The 14,277-nt window shown below is 36.0% G+C and overlaps 2 protein-coding genes across 2 annotated transcripts; one reads left to right on the top strand and one right to left on the bottom strand.

Annotated features, from left to right (window-relative positions):
• Nucleotides 1–585: 585 nt before the first annotated feature.
• Nucleotides 586–4,749, bottom strand: LOC131864156 (disease resistance protein Roq1-like). Its single transcript, XM_059215174.1, has 5 exons — nt 4,139–4,749; nt 2,908–4,036; nt 2,538–2,804; nt 1,391–2,410; nt 586–1,207 (listed from the first exon to the last, which is right to left on the bottom strand). Exons 2-5 carry the CDS (start codon nt 3,535–3,537, stop codon nt 701–703), a joined length of 2,424 nt encoding a protein of 807 aa, XP_059071157.1. The 5' UTR covers nt 3,538–4,036; nt 4,139–4,749; the 3' UTR covers nt 586–700.
• A 4,066-nt stretch (nt 4,750–8,815) lies between these two features.
• On the top strand, nt 8,816–12,898 carry LOC131864167 (disease resistance protein Roq1-like). The gene is made up of 5 exons (XM_059215185.1): nt 8,816–9,348; nt 9,438–10,575; nt 10,671–10,937; nt 11,062–12,252; nt 12,464–12,898. Exons 1-5 carry the CDS (start codon nt 8,816–8,818, stop codon nt 12,896–12,898), a joined length of 3,564 nt encoding a protein of 1,187 aa, XP_059071168.1.
• Nucleotides 12,899–14,277: the final 1,379 nt, after the last annotated feature.

The raw sequence follows: 14,277 nt of genomic DNA, 5'->3' as shown, positions 1-14,277 counted from the left end.
GGACATTAAATAGGATAATATTTTGTGAATGATCGTGCTAACTTTTTATGGACAGTCGTACACATTTGGTTCAATCTTTTCATGACTTATTTATCACTAAGTCATATGATTTGGAAATGGCTCAAAGTATTAGTGTGAAGGTTATATCTTATAATTTTTTCAATTCATTCATGATCTATTTAATATTAAACATTTCTCATATCATTTTTCCTTCATTAATTATCAAACTAAGCATCACATTTATTTATTTTAATCTCTTCAGTATGTGAAATAATTTCTATTATAAACCCCGACTCATTTATCTAAATTCCTTTATACTAGTATAAATATATTTATTTAATAAATCTAAATAATTTAATTGATAATCTTCAAATATATTAACAGCCTCTATATTTATTAATTTATAAAATGATTAATAACTATTAGAAACATCACTTTAAACTTCTTATTTATTAACATTATCCCAATTAATATTTTTATTTTAAATAATTTTAAAAATTTAAAAAAAAACTCATTTTTTTGTGAAATTTAAATTGAACTCCTTTAATGAACACAATAATTTAAGAGATCGATTTGTTTTCTCATTAATAATACAAAATTTCCCTTGCATAATACCAAAATGAAGCTGTGTTCTACTAACACATTACAAATTTAGGAAATAAAATTCTCTTTTTAAACTGATAATAATGAATAAGTGACATTATCTTCTTCTCCGCAAAACCATCGCTCTGCACCCATGATGTAGCTTATCAACAATTTTATGTAAAACTTCCAAACTTTTCGACTCTTCATATTTCTTCAGCTCCACTCGAAACCCTTTTTTCATCACTCCATACCTCCTCAAAACATCTGAAACTTTCTTACAATAAGAAGAGTGGCCCCAATCATCAGACTCTACCATTGTAATTATCCATCCTCCTTCACGCACCTCAAGTCTGAACGCATTCTGTGGAAGTGCTTGATTTATATCATTTACTGAAGTAAAGCTATCAACCTCGACCACAAAACATACAAAAACTGCACTCAATACTTTCCCATTTCTCCTCTCATCGTCACTGTCCTCGTCATCACTGTTTTCAGCACCAAATTGAACGATGTCAGTGACTGCATGAGCGTCAATACGAGCGTCAGAAAACAGAGACTCGTTTAAAAGTGACTCAGCTCCCTGCGCCGCTCTTGCAATCATATCCATTCTCCTTGGCACACTCTGAAATTAAAACAGAATACTGTCACTTCATCCACGGTAAATTCTTTTTCATTTAGAGATCACTTCAAACATTACTTAACGAAAATCTACACTATCTTGTAAATACAAATTACAAAACAAAACTAAAGGTCAGTAATGAATTTAAAAACACTTCTATTAAAAAAGGAGGATTGAAATCATTACCTTTAACTTATGAATGCAATTCCATATTACTGCATTGCTGCAATAACAAAGTCTCATATATTCGGATGCATTCAACTCTTCAATACCTGATATATTCTGCAGTTTCTCACAAGACTCGATCATAAATTTCTCCATGAAGCTCAATCTCGCAAGACTTGGCAACTTCTCAAGCGTAGGACACTCACTAATTATCAGCTCAGTAAGCTCCATAAAATCACCAGTTCCTGATACTCTTTGCAAATCTTTGCAACATTTTATAGACAGACTGGTGAGCGTGGCGAGAACTGGCAACTCCTTAAGCTGAGGAGAGCCACAGATGTACAACTTTGTTGGCTCAAAGTTACCTGTCACACTTCTCAAATTTCGACAACCATCCAATTTAAGGTTTTCGAACTTCCCACATCCATCAATTAGAATCCTCTCCAGGCAACTTGGACCTATTAAATCTGGCAAATTCTTAAGCTTCGGACAGTCCCGAATGCTTAAATCTACAAGCTTTTCACAAGAAAACTCTGTTGTTTTTAAATTTTGGCAACCATACAATTCAAAAGTTTTCAGCTTCACATGCTTACCAAAACTTGCCCTCTTCAGACACTTCATATCCCTGAGACACAAGGACTCAAACTCGAGGTCTGGACATTGACTGACGTGTAACAGCTCAAGATTTTTCAGATCAGATGTTCCTGTCAATGTTTTGAGTTTTCTGCAATTCCTAATATCAAGACAACTTAATTTCTCTACCCTTATTAAATTCACTTCCATAAGATTTTCCATGCCATGAAGTTTCAAGGACCTAAGGTTGGGATAATCAGTACTGCTGATTAGTATCTTGGATACACATTTTTCACCGCTGATCTTTATCTCTAGCTTTTCAAGGCTATTCATCGAGGCCTTAGATATACTAGACTCTTCCCCATTTTCTAACAAATTTTCTAAACTGTCTTTTGATATTCCTAATAAATCTGGAAACTCTTTCAAAGAGGTCTGAGAAAGTTGTAGCTCTTTCAACTCGGACGGTGCCTGAAATTCAATAAAGTTGTGTAAAGCTTTCATGATAAAAAATAGTCTGGATGCAACAATAACATGAGGTATTCCACTACTATAGCCTCAACGGAGTTTTAAGTTTTCAGAGAGGATATCAAAATACCTGTATGCTATCGTTCCACAACTTTTTGAATTGTCCGTGCTCGATTTTCAAACACTGCAAATTTTGAAGAGGAATCCATGAAGGGATGCTTGGTTGTTCTGTGGAATTGGGCTGAAGCTGAAGCCATAGTAAGGAAGCTGACATCTCAGAACAATTTTTCGGTTGGCTTAAAAAGAATGTAACTTGAGAGCCCATGGACTTGTCGAAAATGGAATGGAAACACCTGAAATTGGTGTTGGCGAGTATGTTGTCGAAACCCTTTGATTCCTGCATGCACAGAAGCAAATCAGACTTCCATTTACCTAATAACAAGTGAAGATATATAATTTTACAATAGTAAGGGGAAACCTGAAAGTATAAAAAGGCATACCAAGGATTTCAGATCTTGAGGACGCCACAGGCGATGTGGAGGGCTGAACTCGATTGCCATTTCTCTGCCCAAGTCCCTCAGGTGGTCATGCATTCTCAGTACAGGTCCTTCATACTTCAAAATTTCTTGTCTTTCTAAAAGACACTTATCTTTGAGTGTTTCCAGTGCATGCTGAGGGTTCCATCCTGATCCCTCCCAGACTCTTTCTGCTATACTCTTCGGTTTGCCTATAAAAAAGCAAGCGATATCCATGAAAATCTCTTTTTGTTCATTCTCCAATGCATCAAAACTAATTCTCAGCCTTTTCTTCACGTCCCGAGGAAGCAGCTTACCAACTTTAATCAGTTCTAACCTCCAATAACTACCATTTCGACCATGAACATGCCTGCCCAGAACTTGAAGAGATAGAGGTAGCCCTCCACACAACTCTACGAAGGAGTTAACCAACTCCTCATACTCGCTCTCCGGATAGGGTCTGTCGAAGGCATGCCAACAGAATAGTTCTCTGCCATCATCTCTACCCATTCCTTTCAAATTATAAGCAACAGTAATTCCTGCTGTTACAAGTACTCCAACGTCACGGGTTGTGACGATAATCAGACTATTATCTGATTTATTCAATATATCCATGATCTGTAGAGCATTTAACTACTCCACATTATCGATGTCGTCTACAACAATTAAGAAACTCAAATGGGGGCTCCTTTGTAGACTATCTTTCAGATAACTTGCTCCTTCCTCTGTATTCAGCAAGTTGTGATCTGCGTTGAAGAGATCTTTAAGAAGCTTACTTTGCAAAGAAGGCATTTCGCACCTCAAATCCGCTTCTCGCACATCAAACAAAAAGCTTGCTCCAGAGTAGTTTGATTTCTTTCGGTTAAACAATTCTTTGGCAAGAGTTGTTTTCCCACACCCTCCCATGCCAAATATGCCAACTACCCTACCCTTATGCTTCCTGTCTTCCAGCCCGCACTGATTTTGAAAATCTTGTACAAGTTCATCAAGGCATCGCCTTTCAAAATCTTCCACAAGATTGTTAAGGCCCACTGGATGTTCAGCAACGTGTAAAGATGTTTTCCTCCGTACTTCTTTTTGCACAGCTGCTCCTATATTTTGGCAATCCCACTCGCTGAAACATTGTAAAATAAAAGGAAGATTTTGTGTGTAAAAAGTTGAAACAGAATTGAAGGAATTATATAACATACAAAAACGAAAATTACAGAAATATTACCTATTAATTTCTTCTCCGGCTATAAATGAAAGAGACTGAAGGGCTTCCTTCCACTCGCTAATATTGTCCAGATATCTGCCCTTCTCCTTAAATTTAAGGAATGCATCAGCGTATGCTCCCTTTTCTATGTGTCGGAGATCACTAGGCTTCACTCCATAAAACACAGGAATAATTTTGGCCGTACTTTGTAACATGAGAACAAGCTCAGCCAAACACCAAGCTGACTCTGCATATCGTGGGGAAAATATGGCTACGTGTACCTTTGCAGAGCGGATGGCTGTCTCAATCATAGAGGGAAATGAACTTCCTAGATCCTTCTCTTCGCTATCAAGAAATGCCCATATTCCTAACTGATCAAGGGAGTTGTAAAGCTGAGTAGCAAGAGTTTGTTTGACATCGGTGCCTCTGTGGTTGATAAACACATCAAACAATGTTGCAGATTCTTCTACCTTCCTCCTTTTGCCGTCAGGTTCTATTCCAGAGAAAACTTTTGATTCTCGATTTTGCTGGTGAGATGATGAAGAAGACGCCATTAGTTCCAGCTCAAATGCGAACAACCCGTTTATAAATCCAAAGAGAGAGCGGGACTAACAGGACTTGGTTGCAGTATTCGTAATGAATGATGAGTTTATGTGGAAGCGTTAGGCTAGTGTGGATTAAATAGATCATCAGGAAGGCGGGTTCAGTACTCCTCGTCTAAAGCGTATGGAAAACGAGTAGAAATTAAGCAAACGCCGATTTCTACAGAGAAGGCGGTCGGTTCAGCACTTTCCTCGAAATATCCACTAATCCAAGGCAAACAAACAAAGGAAAATGCACAGAAATTGGGCAATGCAAGGTAAATGCTTTGAAAATAGACAAACCCTCAATCGACGAAAACTAGATCGGATTCTATTTGATTTATAGCATATTCTTAATTTGAACTTTTGTTTTTTTATCCCCGAAAAAAATCGCAACTAAACATCATACACGGGAAAAGCACGTTTTTGTCGTTTTATTTAAGAAAGAGTTCTTGGACAATGCATAGAAATTGGACAATCCATAGTACATCGAAATCAGGGAAGAAGGAAGGTAAATGCTTTGAAAATAGACAAACCCTCAATCGAGGAAAAGGAGATTGGATTCTGTTTGATTTAGGTACTAATTTAATGAAAACGCTTTGAAATTAAGCAAGCGCCGATGCCTTCAGACAAGGTGGTAGGTTCAGCATTTTCCTCGAAATATGCAAGGCAGACAAATGAAGGAAAATTCATAGAAATTGGACAATCCACGGTACACCGAAATTAGAGAAGGAGGTAAATGCTTTGAAAATAGACAAACTTTCAATCGAAAAGAAGAAATTATTTTAACGTTCATGAGGCTAAGTATAGTCTATGGGACAGATCCCTTCAGGAATCAATTTCTGCATTAGACCCCTTCTTGTGCAGCCTATGATGAGAGCCCCTAGCCTCTCCACACACCCCTCATTGAATAACTTATCCCAAGAGTAGTCTGCCTGAGTGGTTTCATAACTGTCCCTGCTGTCCTTGAAAGCGTCATATTCTAGAATGAAGTGTTTTTTTGTTTCAACCTTATCCGAAGTGCAAAAAATGCACACTATTTCCTCTTAATTTTCTTTTGGTCTTTTCCAACGCCCAATTTTGCATCGGAGCTGATGGGAGTTAGTTCTTAATTGAGCAATTAGGATTTTGGCTTTCCACGATAAATTGGCCCCTATGTACACTTTTTGTTAATGGTTACACGAGGGGTTAAACTCTTCAATATAATACTTTTTCTTTCTCCCTAGCTCCTTACCCTAAGTGCGCTTGTGGAACATATCTCTAACATATGCCTTTATCTCCTTGCTATTCATGGGGCACATGTTCAAGTATATATCCCATTTTCTAAGCCATTTACCATTTTGTTGCATCCAAGTCTTCAAGTATATATCACATGTTCAAGTATATATCCCATGTTCAAGTATATATCAATGAAAAAGAGATCACCCCCTCATCCCCCAAAAATCACAACTAAACATTATAAACGAGAAAAGCAGATCTTTGTTGTTTTATTTAAGAAAGAGTTATTTAATTTAATTTTTATATTATTTTATTAATTACATCAATAAAAAATTTAATTTTTATTTAAGAATTATTTGGTTGTATTTTTTATTTGAATATTTATTTGTTATTTTATTTGAGAATGATTTTATTTATTTTAATAGTTTTATTTTTCTAAATATTTTTTTATTAAATGTTTTACTTTTTAATGATATTTGTACATGACATGAGATTTTGTGATGTTTCTATAGAATATCTCTGGGTATAGTAAAAAGGGAAAATTTTACATTATTCAAATACAAAGGTCCAAGTGGTAGAAGGCACAATTTCAAAATCTAAGTGGGCCAAGCCTAAACAACAAGACACAAACACAGAGTATGATTTTCTCGACTCCTTTACTCTCTGTCATCTGATGATGAATCACAGAGTGTGATTCGAAATGTTGATGCAAAAAAACACAGACACAATCAAATCCAGAAATAGTAGCAAGTTACATAAACAAAATAACAAAAAAAATTTAAACAATGAGAGTTACACTATTAAGGGGGTTCATCATCATTCGGTGAGCTCCAATGTAATAATAGAATAATAATATTTATGTCAATTCTCATTTAATTTAGGTCTCCTTTTTAATGGAATGAATTAACAAAATTGTGTATCAACAAGTCATACTTTTTTGTGTAATATATTATTCATTCTCTAATGATTCTCCATCTCTATTTCCTTCTATTTACACATATTTTTATATATTCAACCTCATCCCATTCTCACTTGCACAAGTTTTCATATATTCACTAGTTAAGCATCATGTAATGTGCATGTTGGAATTAAGGTGTTGCAAACTTAAAGTCCAAACATGTTTATTTTATTTACTCTATTTTACACCCACTTTGGAAGTCCTAAAATTTAAAGGACTATTGTCGTAGGTTGCTATATTGGAACTATGATGGATTTATATTATGACAATGATGGTTACTAGTTCAATGGAGGAGTCATGGAGAGTTATTTTTTGGTAGATGGCATTTTTTATATGTTGAGTTTACTTTTGATAGGTAGTATGAGGTAAGGAAGGTGCATATTCTTGGTCATTGTAATTTATATGTGGTACTTACATTGTATTTGGTAAGGTGACCATTATTGATGACAGAGGTGTCATTGTGTTGGAAGTTGCTATGTGCAATGTGTAACGTGTCATGGGATAAGAAAGATGTTGTTTATGACACAAATTACCTCTTCGGCATTGAAGATGGTTTTGGAAACCAAGAGCGCATACCTCTTTGTGCTGAAGATGGTTGGTCTTATGTTGAGCTCAAATCATATCTTTTTATCCCAGATTGATGTGGTATTGATGTGGTCTACTCTGCGGGGGGAGTAGGTAGTTGATTGGTGGTTGTTGATAGAGGGAGGAGGTAAGACAATTTTTGGAGAAAGTGCTGATAAACAAAGCAACATCCATCTATTTATGTAACCATAAACAAATATCATTGTCCATGGCATGGGAAATTACCATTCATAGCTCTCAAGGATTAATACTCAACAAAGCAAGATCCAATATAGGTAAAACAAAAAGACAATCCTTAAATTTAATAGTTATATCTAGAGATAAATTAAAAAAAATATTCAAATAGAATCACCATTCTCCTTTAATCAATATTCAAGAATAAAAAACACTCCATACATAATTATTATGAAAAACAAAGAGTCTCAAGTACATCTCTCTCATTATAATGAGTATAGGTACACAATTTTGAATGCAACCTTCTCAAGGTAAACTTTCAATTTATTCATTTTGTTACAATCTTCACAATATATGCTTTTGAAAAAAATCAAATATAATGTATTCACTATTTGATGGTATGCATGTGCATGCTTGATATTCGTATATTATTGTGTAGAGTGATTTTCCCACACTACCAATATTATATTCTCTCTTTTCTTAATACAAACTTTTAGTTTTCTACAATTTGTACCTTTTTACACAAGACCAACCATACATTTGTGATAGAAGTCCATAAACTTCTTGTTTCAATGTGTAGAAATTAAATAAATGAACAACTAAAAAGGTTTTCCCAAATTCATTTTGTACAAGCATAAAGAATAATCAACAACTATAATATGATCAAACTTAAAATTGTTACAAATATTTTCTTCCATTTGATCGAAGCAAATATGTAATAAAAATATTTTATAAATGCTCTAGACAAACTTGTATGTATTTCAAGGTTGTATTAAAACATTATACAAATCAAGTCCAATCTCGTTTGTCTATGTACTTGTTCGTTTACTCGCCATTTTATTTCTCTTTTTCTCCTTCGATTCTTTCCAGGAAATGACCGATTCCTAATTTCTCGTATTTTACTTCCCATTCTTTTGTTTGCCTTGAATTTGTCGAGAAGGAATTGATCTTGCCGGCTTCTTTGAACAGGTCAGCGCTAGCATAGATTTTCCTCCTTCTTTTCCTTGACGTTTCGAGGAAGGAACAAGGAAAGTACAGAATCCACCTGCGGTATTGTCTATTTAATTCACGCGTGTCTTTCTTTTCCATATATAACTCATCTATCATTACGCAATCTAATCTTTGGCGTCCTGCTCTTTCTTTCTAATTCTTAAGGGGTTGTTAGCCTTTGAATTGGAAGCAATGGCATCTTCTTCATCATCTAACCAGGAAAATCAGGCATTTAGTGCTTTCTCTGAAATAGAACCTGCCGGCAAAAGAAGGAAGGTTTCTGAATCTTCAACATTGTATGATGTGTTCATCAACCACAGAGGCCTCGATGACAAACTTACTCTGGCTACTCAGCTTTACAATTCCCTTGAGCAGTTGGGAATACGGGCATTTCTTAATTCCCAAGAGAAGGAACTTGAAAATTCGTTTCCTTCTAATGTTGAGACAGCCATTCGCTCTGCTAAGGTACACATAGCCATCTTTTCCCCAAGATATGCAGAGTCCCCTTGGTGTTTGGCTGAGCTGCTTCTCATGTTAGAAAGCAAGGCTAAAATTATTCCCGTGTATTATAAAGTGAAGCCTTCTGATCTCCGCTACATACAAAGTGGACATTACCATGATGCATTCTTTGAGTATAAAGAAAAGGGCAGATACTCGGACAAGCTTGATGCTTGGATGAAAGCCCTTCAGTCTCTGTCATTTACAGCCGGCAAAGAATATAACAGGTAATATTTCTTAAGGTAGTTTTACCTTGTATGATTTTCCTAAGTTACATTTTCTCACGAGATACTTCTTTTATTTTATAATGTTTCAGTGCTGGGGATTGCGAAAAAATAGTAGAAGTTGTGCAAAAGGAAGTTCAAAGCAAAACATGTTTGCATGTTGCTGAACATCCAGTGGGGCTTAAAAATCTTGTGAAAGATTTTGAAAGGCGATGCCTTCATGAACGTGTACAAGATTTTGAAAACCAGTACGGGCTGGGAGAAAGGAAGCATAAGCCTAACATCATTGGCATTTTTGGCATGAGCGGACTGGGGAAGACAACTCTCGCCAAAGAGTTGTTTAACCGAATGCGTTCAAATTACTATGGAGCAAGTTTTTTGTCTGATGTGAGAGAACAGTCTATGAGAAATGAACTACCTTCTTTACAAAGTCGGCTTCTCAAAGATCTCTTCGACAAAAATCTGACATTTAGAAGCACAGAGGAAGGAACAAGCTGTATTGAAGATTATCTACAAAGGAGCCCCACTTTAAGCTTCATGATTGTTTTAGATGACATCGATAATGTGGTGCAGTTAAGTTCTCTACGAATCATGGATATCTTAAAGAAATCGGAAAATAGTCTGGTTATTGTTACGACCCGTGACGTGGGTGTGCTTATAACCGCAGGCATTACTGTTGATTATAATTTAAAAGAAATGGATAAAAATGATGCAAGGGAACTCTTCTGTTGGCATGCCTTCAGCCAAGCTCATCCACGCAGCGGGTATGAGGTGCTGGTTGACGACTTCATAGGCATATGTGGAGGCTTACCTTTGTCTCTTGAAGTTCTGGGTGGACAAGTTCGTGGTAGAGATCAAGAATATTGGAGGTCAATGTTGATTGAAGTTAAAGAGCTGCTCCCACAGGATGTAAAGCAAAGACTTAGAATAAGTTTTGATGCATTAGAAGATGAAGAAAAACAAATTTTCATGGATATTGCTTGCTTTTTTGTGGGGAAACCAAAGAGTATAGCTGAAAGAGTATGGGAGGGATCGGGATGGGACGCTCAAAGTACAATGCAAACACTCAAAGAAAAGTGTCTTGTAGAAGAAAAGGTAATAGAAAATTTCAATACATATGAGGGAGCTGTATTGAGAATGCATAACCACCTGAGGGACTTGGGAAGAGAAATGGCACATGAGCACAGCCCTCCTCATCGCCTGTGGCGTCCTCAAGATCTGAAATCCTTGGTAATCCTTTCAGTTTTTATCCTTAATATTGCAATATTCCAGATCTTAACTTTTTATTACATAAAGAGAAATCTGAGCTGATTCTGTGCATGCAGGAATTAATGGGTCATGAGACTATACTCGCCAAAACCAATGTCAGGTGTTTCCAATCCATTTTTGACAAGTCCATGGGCTCTCAAGTTACATTCTTTTTAGCCCAATCAGATAGTTGTGTTGAGACATCAGCTTTCTTACTATGGTTACAGCTTGAGGGCAATTCCAGTGAACTACCAAGCATTCCATCATGGATTCCTCTTCGAAAATTGCAATGTTTAAAAATAAAAGGTGGACGATTCAATAGGTTGTGGGAGGATCACATGCAGGTACTTTGATCTTCTCAGTCAAAAACTACATCTCCTTGAAGTGTAAAATTCATCATGGTATGGTTGTTTCTTGGCTATTTATTTAATCGTTGAGAATTTTACACAAATTTATCTTGAATTTCAGGTACCCTCCCAGTTGAAAGAGCTGCAAATTTCTGAAACTTTTTTGAAAGAGATCCCAGATCTAGGAATGTCAGATACTTTAGAGAAAGTTCTCTTAGATTCCCGAGGATTGCCAATAGCAGGTTTGCCTTTACTAGAATCTCTCAATATGAATCTTTGTAGTTTATGCCTCAGGTCTTCCACATTAAAGGGGGAGCAGGTTTCCACTAAAAGAGGCCAGAACATTCTGCGTGAATCTTTGGTTATCTTGAATTTCCAATTTAATGAGATGGACTGGGATAATGAAAGGCCGTCCTGTAGTGCTGAGGGCCCTATGAGTGGCCTTGAAAAGCTGGAGATCAGCGATGAAGACTGTGTATCCAAGATCTTAATTAGTGAAATGAACCATCCAAGCCTTGAGTCTATCAAACTTCATGACATGAAGGAACTTGTGGAAGTGGATTTAAGAATGATAGAGACATTAAGTTATGTTGAGATTACAAATTGTAAAAAACTGGGAAGTGTGTTAGGAATACCCAATCTTGTAAATCTTGTAGAAATTGAAATTTCTGGTTGTGGAAAGCTCGAGTTTGAGTACTTGTGTTTCAGTAGTATGAGGTGTCTGGAGAGGATAAAATTTGATAGAAATGTGATGCTGAAATGCTTTGTGCTGAACGATTGTCAAAATTTAAAAACAGCACAGTTTTGTTGTCAAAAGCTTGTAGAATTAAGCATCCGTGACTGTCCTGAGATCGTGGAGATCCCAGCTTTTGTAGGTCCAAGTTGCCTCAAGAGGATTTTAATTGATAGATGTGGAAAGTTAGAATATCTCCAATTGAATGGTTGTCATAATTTGAAGAGTGTGTCAGGTAACTTTGAGATTAGACGGTTGTGTATTAGTGATTGTCCTGAGCTGGAGGAATTGCCAGATCTTGCCACACTCATCAGTCTGTCTCTACAAAGATGCAAAGATTTGCAAATAGTAGCAGGAATCTGTGACCATATGGAGCTTAGAGAGCTAATTATTAGCGACTGTCCAGAGCTTGAGGAGTTGCCAAATCTTTTCAGACTGAGCTACTTGGAGAGAATTGTTATCGACTCCTGTGAGAATCTACATAGCATATCAGGCATTGAAGACCTCCATCTACCAAAATATATGAAACTTTGTTACTGCAGCAATGCAGTAATACGGAATTGCATTCATAAGTTGAAGGTAATGGTTTCAATACTCCTCTTTCACTGGCCTGCATAAATATACCATTTTTTACAGAAGTCTTTTTATTTATTTCATTAGATCCCTTGAGCTTTGCCTTGTAATTTGTTCTTAACAAAATTCTATTTTTTCTTAAGTAATATGTTTTGAGTGCTGTGTACATGAAAAGAATTTGAGGTAGATGATTTGAGTATTTTGTCTTTTATTTCAGGGTGTCCCATCGGAGGTAATGTATATGCTTGGAAAACCAGTGGACGGAGCAGAGTCCTCTTTAAATGAATGTCTGTTTTCTGATGCTAACATTGGCGTCGATGGAGTGATTGAAAGTGGTGCTTGTCCAAACTGGTTAGAATTGAGTTTCGTTATTGGATGCTTTGTTGTTGTGGTTGATAGCCATACTTCAGTAGAGGATATAAATGCATCACTTGATCCCAACTATGGGCTTAAGGTGCGTGAAGGAGAATGGATAATTACAATGGTAGCATCTGCTAATTTGACCTGTTATTGTTGTAATTATATGGAAATTTCAAATGCGCTGAGGAGGCATGGAATAATGAAGAAGGGGTTTCGGTTGGAGGTGAAGAAAGGTGAAGAGGGGAAAAGTTTGAGTGTGCTACATACAATTGTTGATACTTTATATTTATGAATGTAGGCATTTTCTTAATTGCTGTATTCAGTTTTCATAGATGTGATATGCAGATTCATTTCATTTTCCATAGATATGATATGCAGATTTATTTCATAAGTTTTTTAATTTTTTAAATCGCTGTACAGAGTGGAATCAGTGTATATATGTCATTGTCATATATAATTTCATTTTGAAGTTCACAACTTTCAAAATAATGAAATGTTGTAATCTCTTAAATTAAATATTGAAAATAGTTTTAATTAATTATAAGTTGAGTTAATAAATGATAATTTTAAATAATTTTTATTTCTGTTATTTATTAATTCTCTTTTAAGTTTTATTTATGAATTCTTGTTATGGTAGTAATAATTACTAGCAATCGTATCTTAGTGTGCAATGGGTATGCCGAAGAGGTGTGAAAGGTCAATTAGGGAAAAATTTGGTCAATTTTTTGCATAAATTTGTGTAGTACATGAGATCAATTGGTAGGCCAAATTTAGAAAATAATGTTGCTTGTGCAACAAAGGTCTCAATGGAGAAGTGATGGTTTCAAATACACTTTGCATCCTCTTACAAGGTTTCAATTATAACTAAAACAAAACTTTTCAATTCAAAAGATAATCAAGTTCCATAACCAATAGGCACATGTTATGTTTGCAATCTGGTGAAAAATAAGGAGAGAGAGAGAGAGAGAGAGAGAGAGAGAGAGAGAGAGAGAGAGAGAGAGAGAGAGAGAGAGAGAGAGAGAGAGAGAGAGAGAGAGAGAGAGAGGGGGGGAGAAAAGGTCTCAATGGAGAAGTGATGGTTTCAAATCCACTTTGCATCCTCTTACAAGGTTTCAATTATAATTGAAACAAAACTTTTCAATTCAAAAGATAATCGAGTTCCATAACCAATAGGCACATGTTATGTTTGCAATCTAGTGAAAAATAAGGGGAGAGAGAGAGAGAGAGAGAGAGAGAGAGGGGGGGGGGGGGGGGGGGAGGGGGGCGGGGGAGAAAATAGAGGTAGAGAGGAATATAGATGGAGAGAGGAAGATGATAACATAGATAGAGAGATAAAGAGTTGTAGAGTGAGAGATAAAGATATAAAGATAGGGGATAAAGAGGTCTATAGTGGAATATGGAGTGATAAAGAGATATATAAATGGTGAGATAGAGTGATAGAGATATAGAGATATAAAGAGATATAGAGATATAAAGAGACATAGAGAGAGGGAGAGATGGAGAGACATATAGAGATTGATATATAGATATATAGAGAGAACTAGAGATAGATAAATAGATATTGATTGAGGGAGAGGGAGCAAAATATGGGGGGATAGAGAAAGAGCTAGACATATATTGGAAGAGGAGTAAGAGATAGATATATACAAGAAGAGAAAGGGAGAGAGAGGT

Source organism: Cryptomeria japonica, unplaced genomic scaffold, assembly GCF_030272615.1.
Source record: "Cryptomeria japonica unplaced genomic scaffold, Sugi_1.0 HiC_scaffold_78, whole genome shotgun sequence".
Classification (NCBI taxonomy): Eukaryota; Viridiplantae; Streptophyta; class Pinopsida; order Cupressales; family Cupressaceae; genus Cryptomeria; species Cryptomeria japonica.
Note: the sequence above shows the minus strand (reverse complement) of the source record. Positions and strands in the feature narration are given on the sequence as shown.

Excerpts from the sequence above, each read along its gene's own strand:
- LOC131864156 (XM_059215174.1), bottom strand. The coding sequence starts at position 3,537 with ATGGATATATTGAATAAATCAGATAATAGTCTGATTATCGTCACAACC. Across the intron at positions 2,805-2,907 it reads CTCAAGATCTGAAATCCTTG|GAATCAAAGGGTTTCGACAA; the intron begins GTATGCCTTTTT and ends CTGTGCATGCAG. Across the intron at positions 1,208-1,390 it reads ATTGCATTCATAAGTTAAAG|AGTGTGCCAAGGAGAATGGA; the intron begins GTAATGATTTCA and ends TTTTAATTTCAG.
- LOC131864167 (XM_059215185.1), top strand. The coding sequence starts at position 8,816 with ATGGCATCTTCTTCATCATCTAACCAGGAAAATCAGGCATTTAGTGCT. Across the intron at positions 9,349-9,437 it reads GCCGGCAAAGAATATAACAG|TGCTGGGGATTGCGAAAAAA; the intron begins GTAATATTTCTT and ends ATAATGTTTCAG. Across the intron at positions 10,938-11,061 it reads TGTGGGAGGATCACATGCAG|GTACCCTCCCAGTTGAAAGA; the intron begins GTACTTTGATCT and ends CTTGAATTTCAG.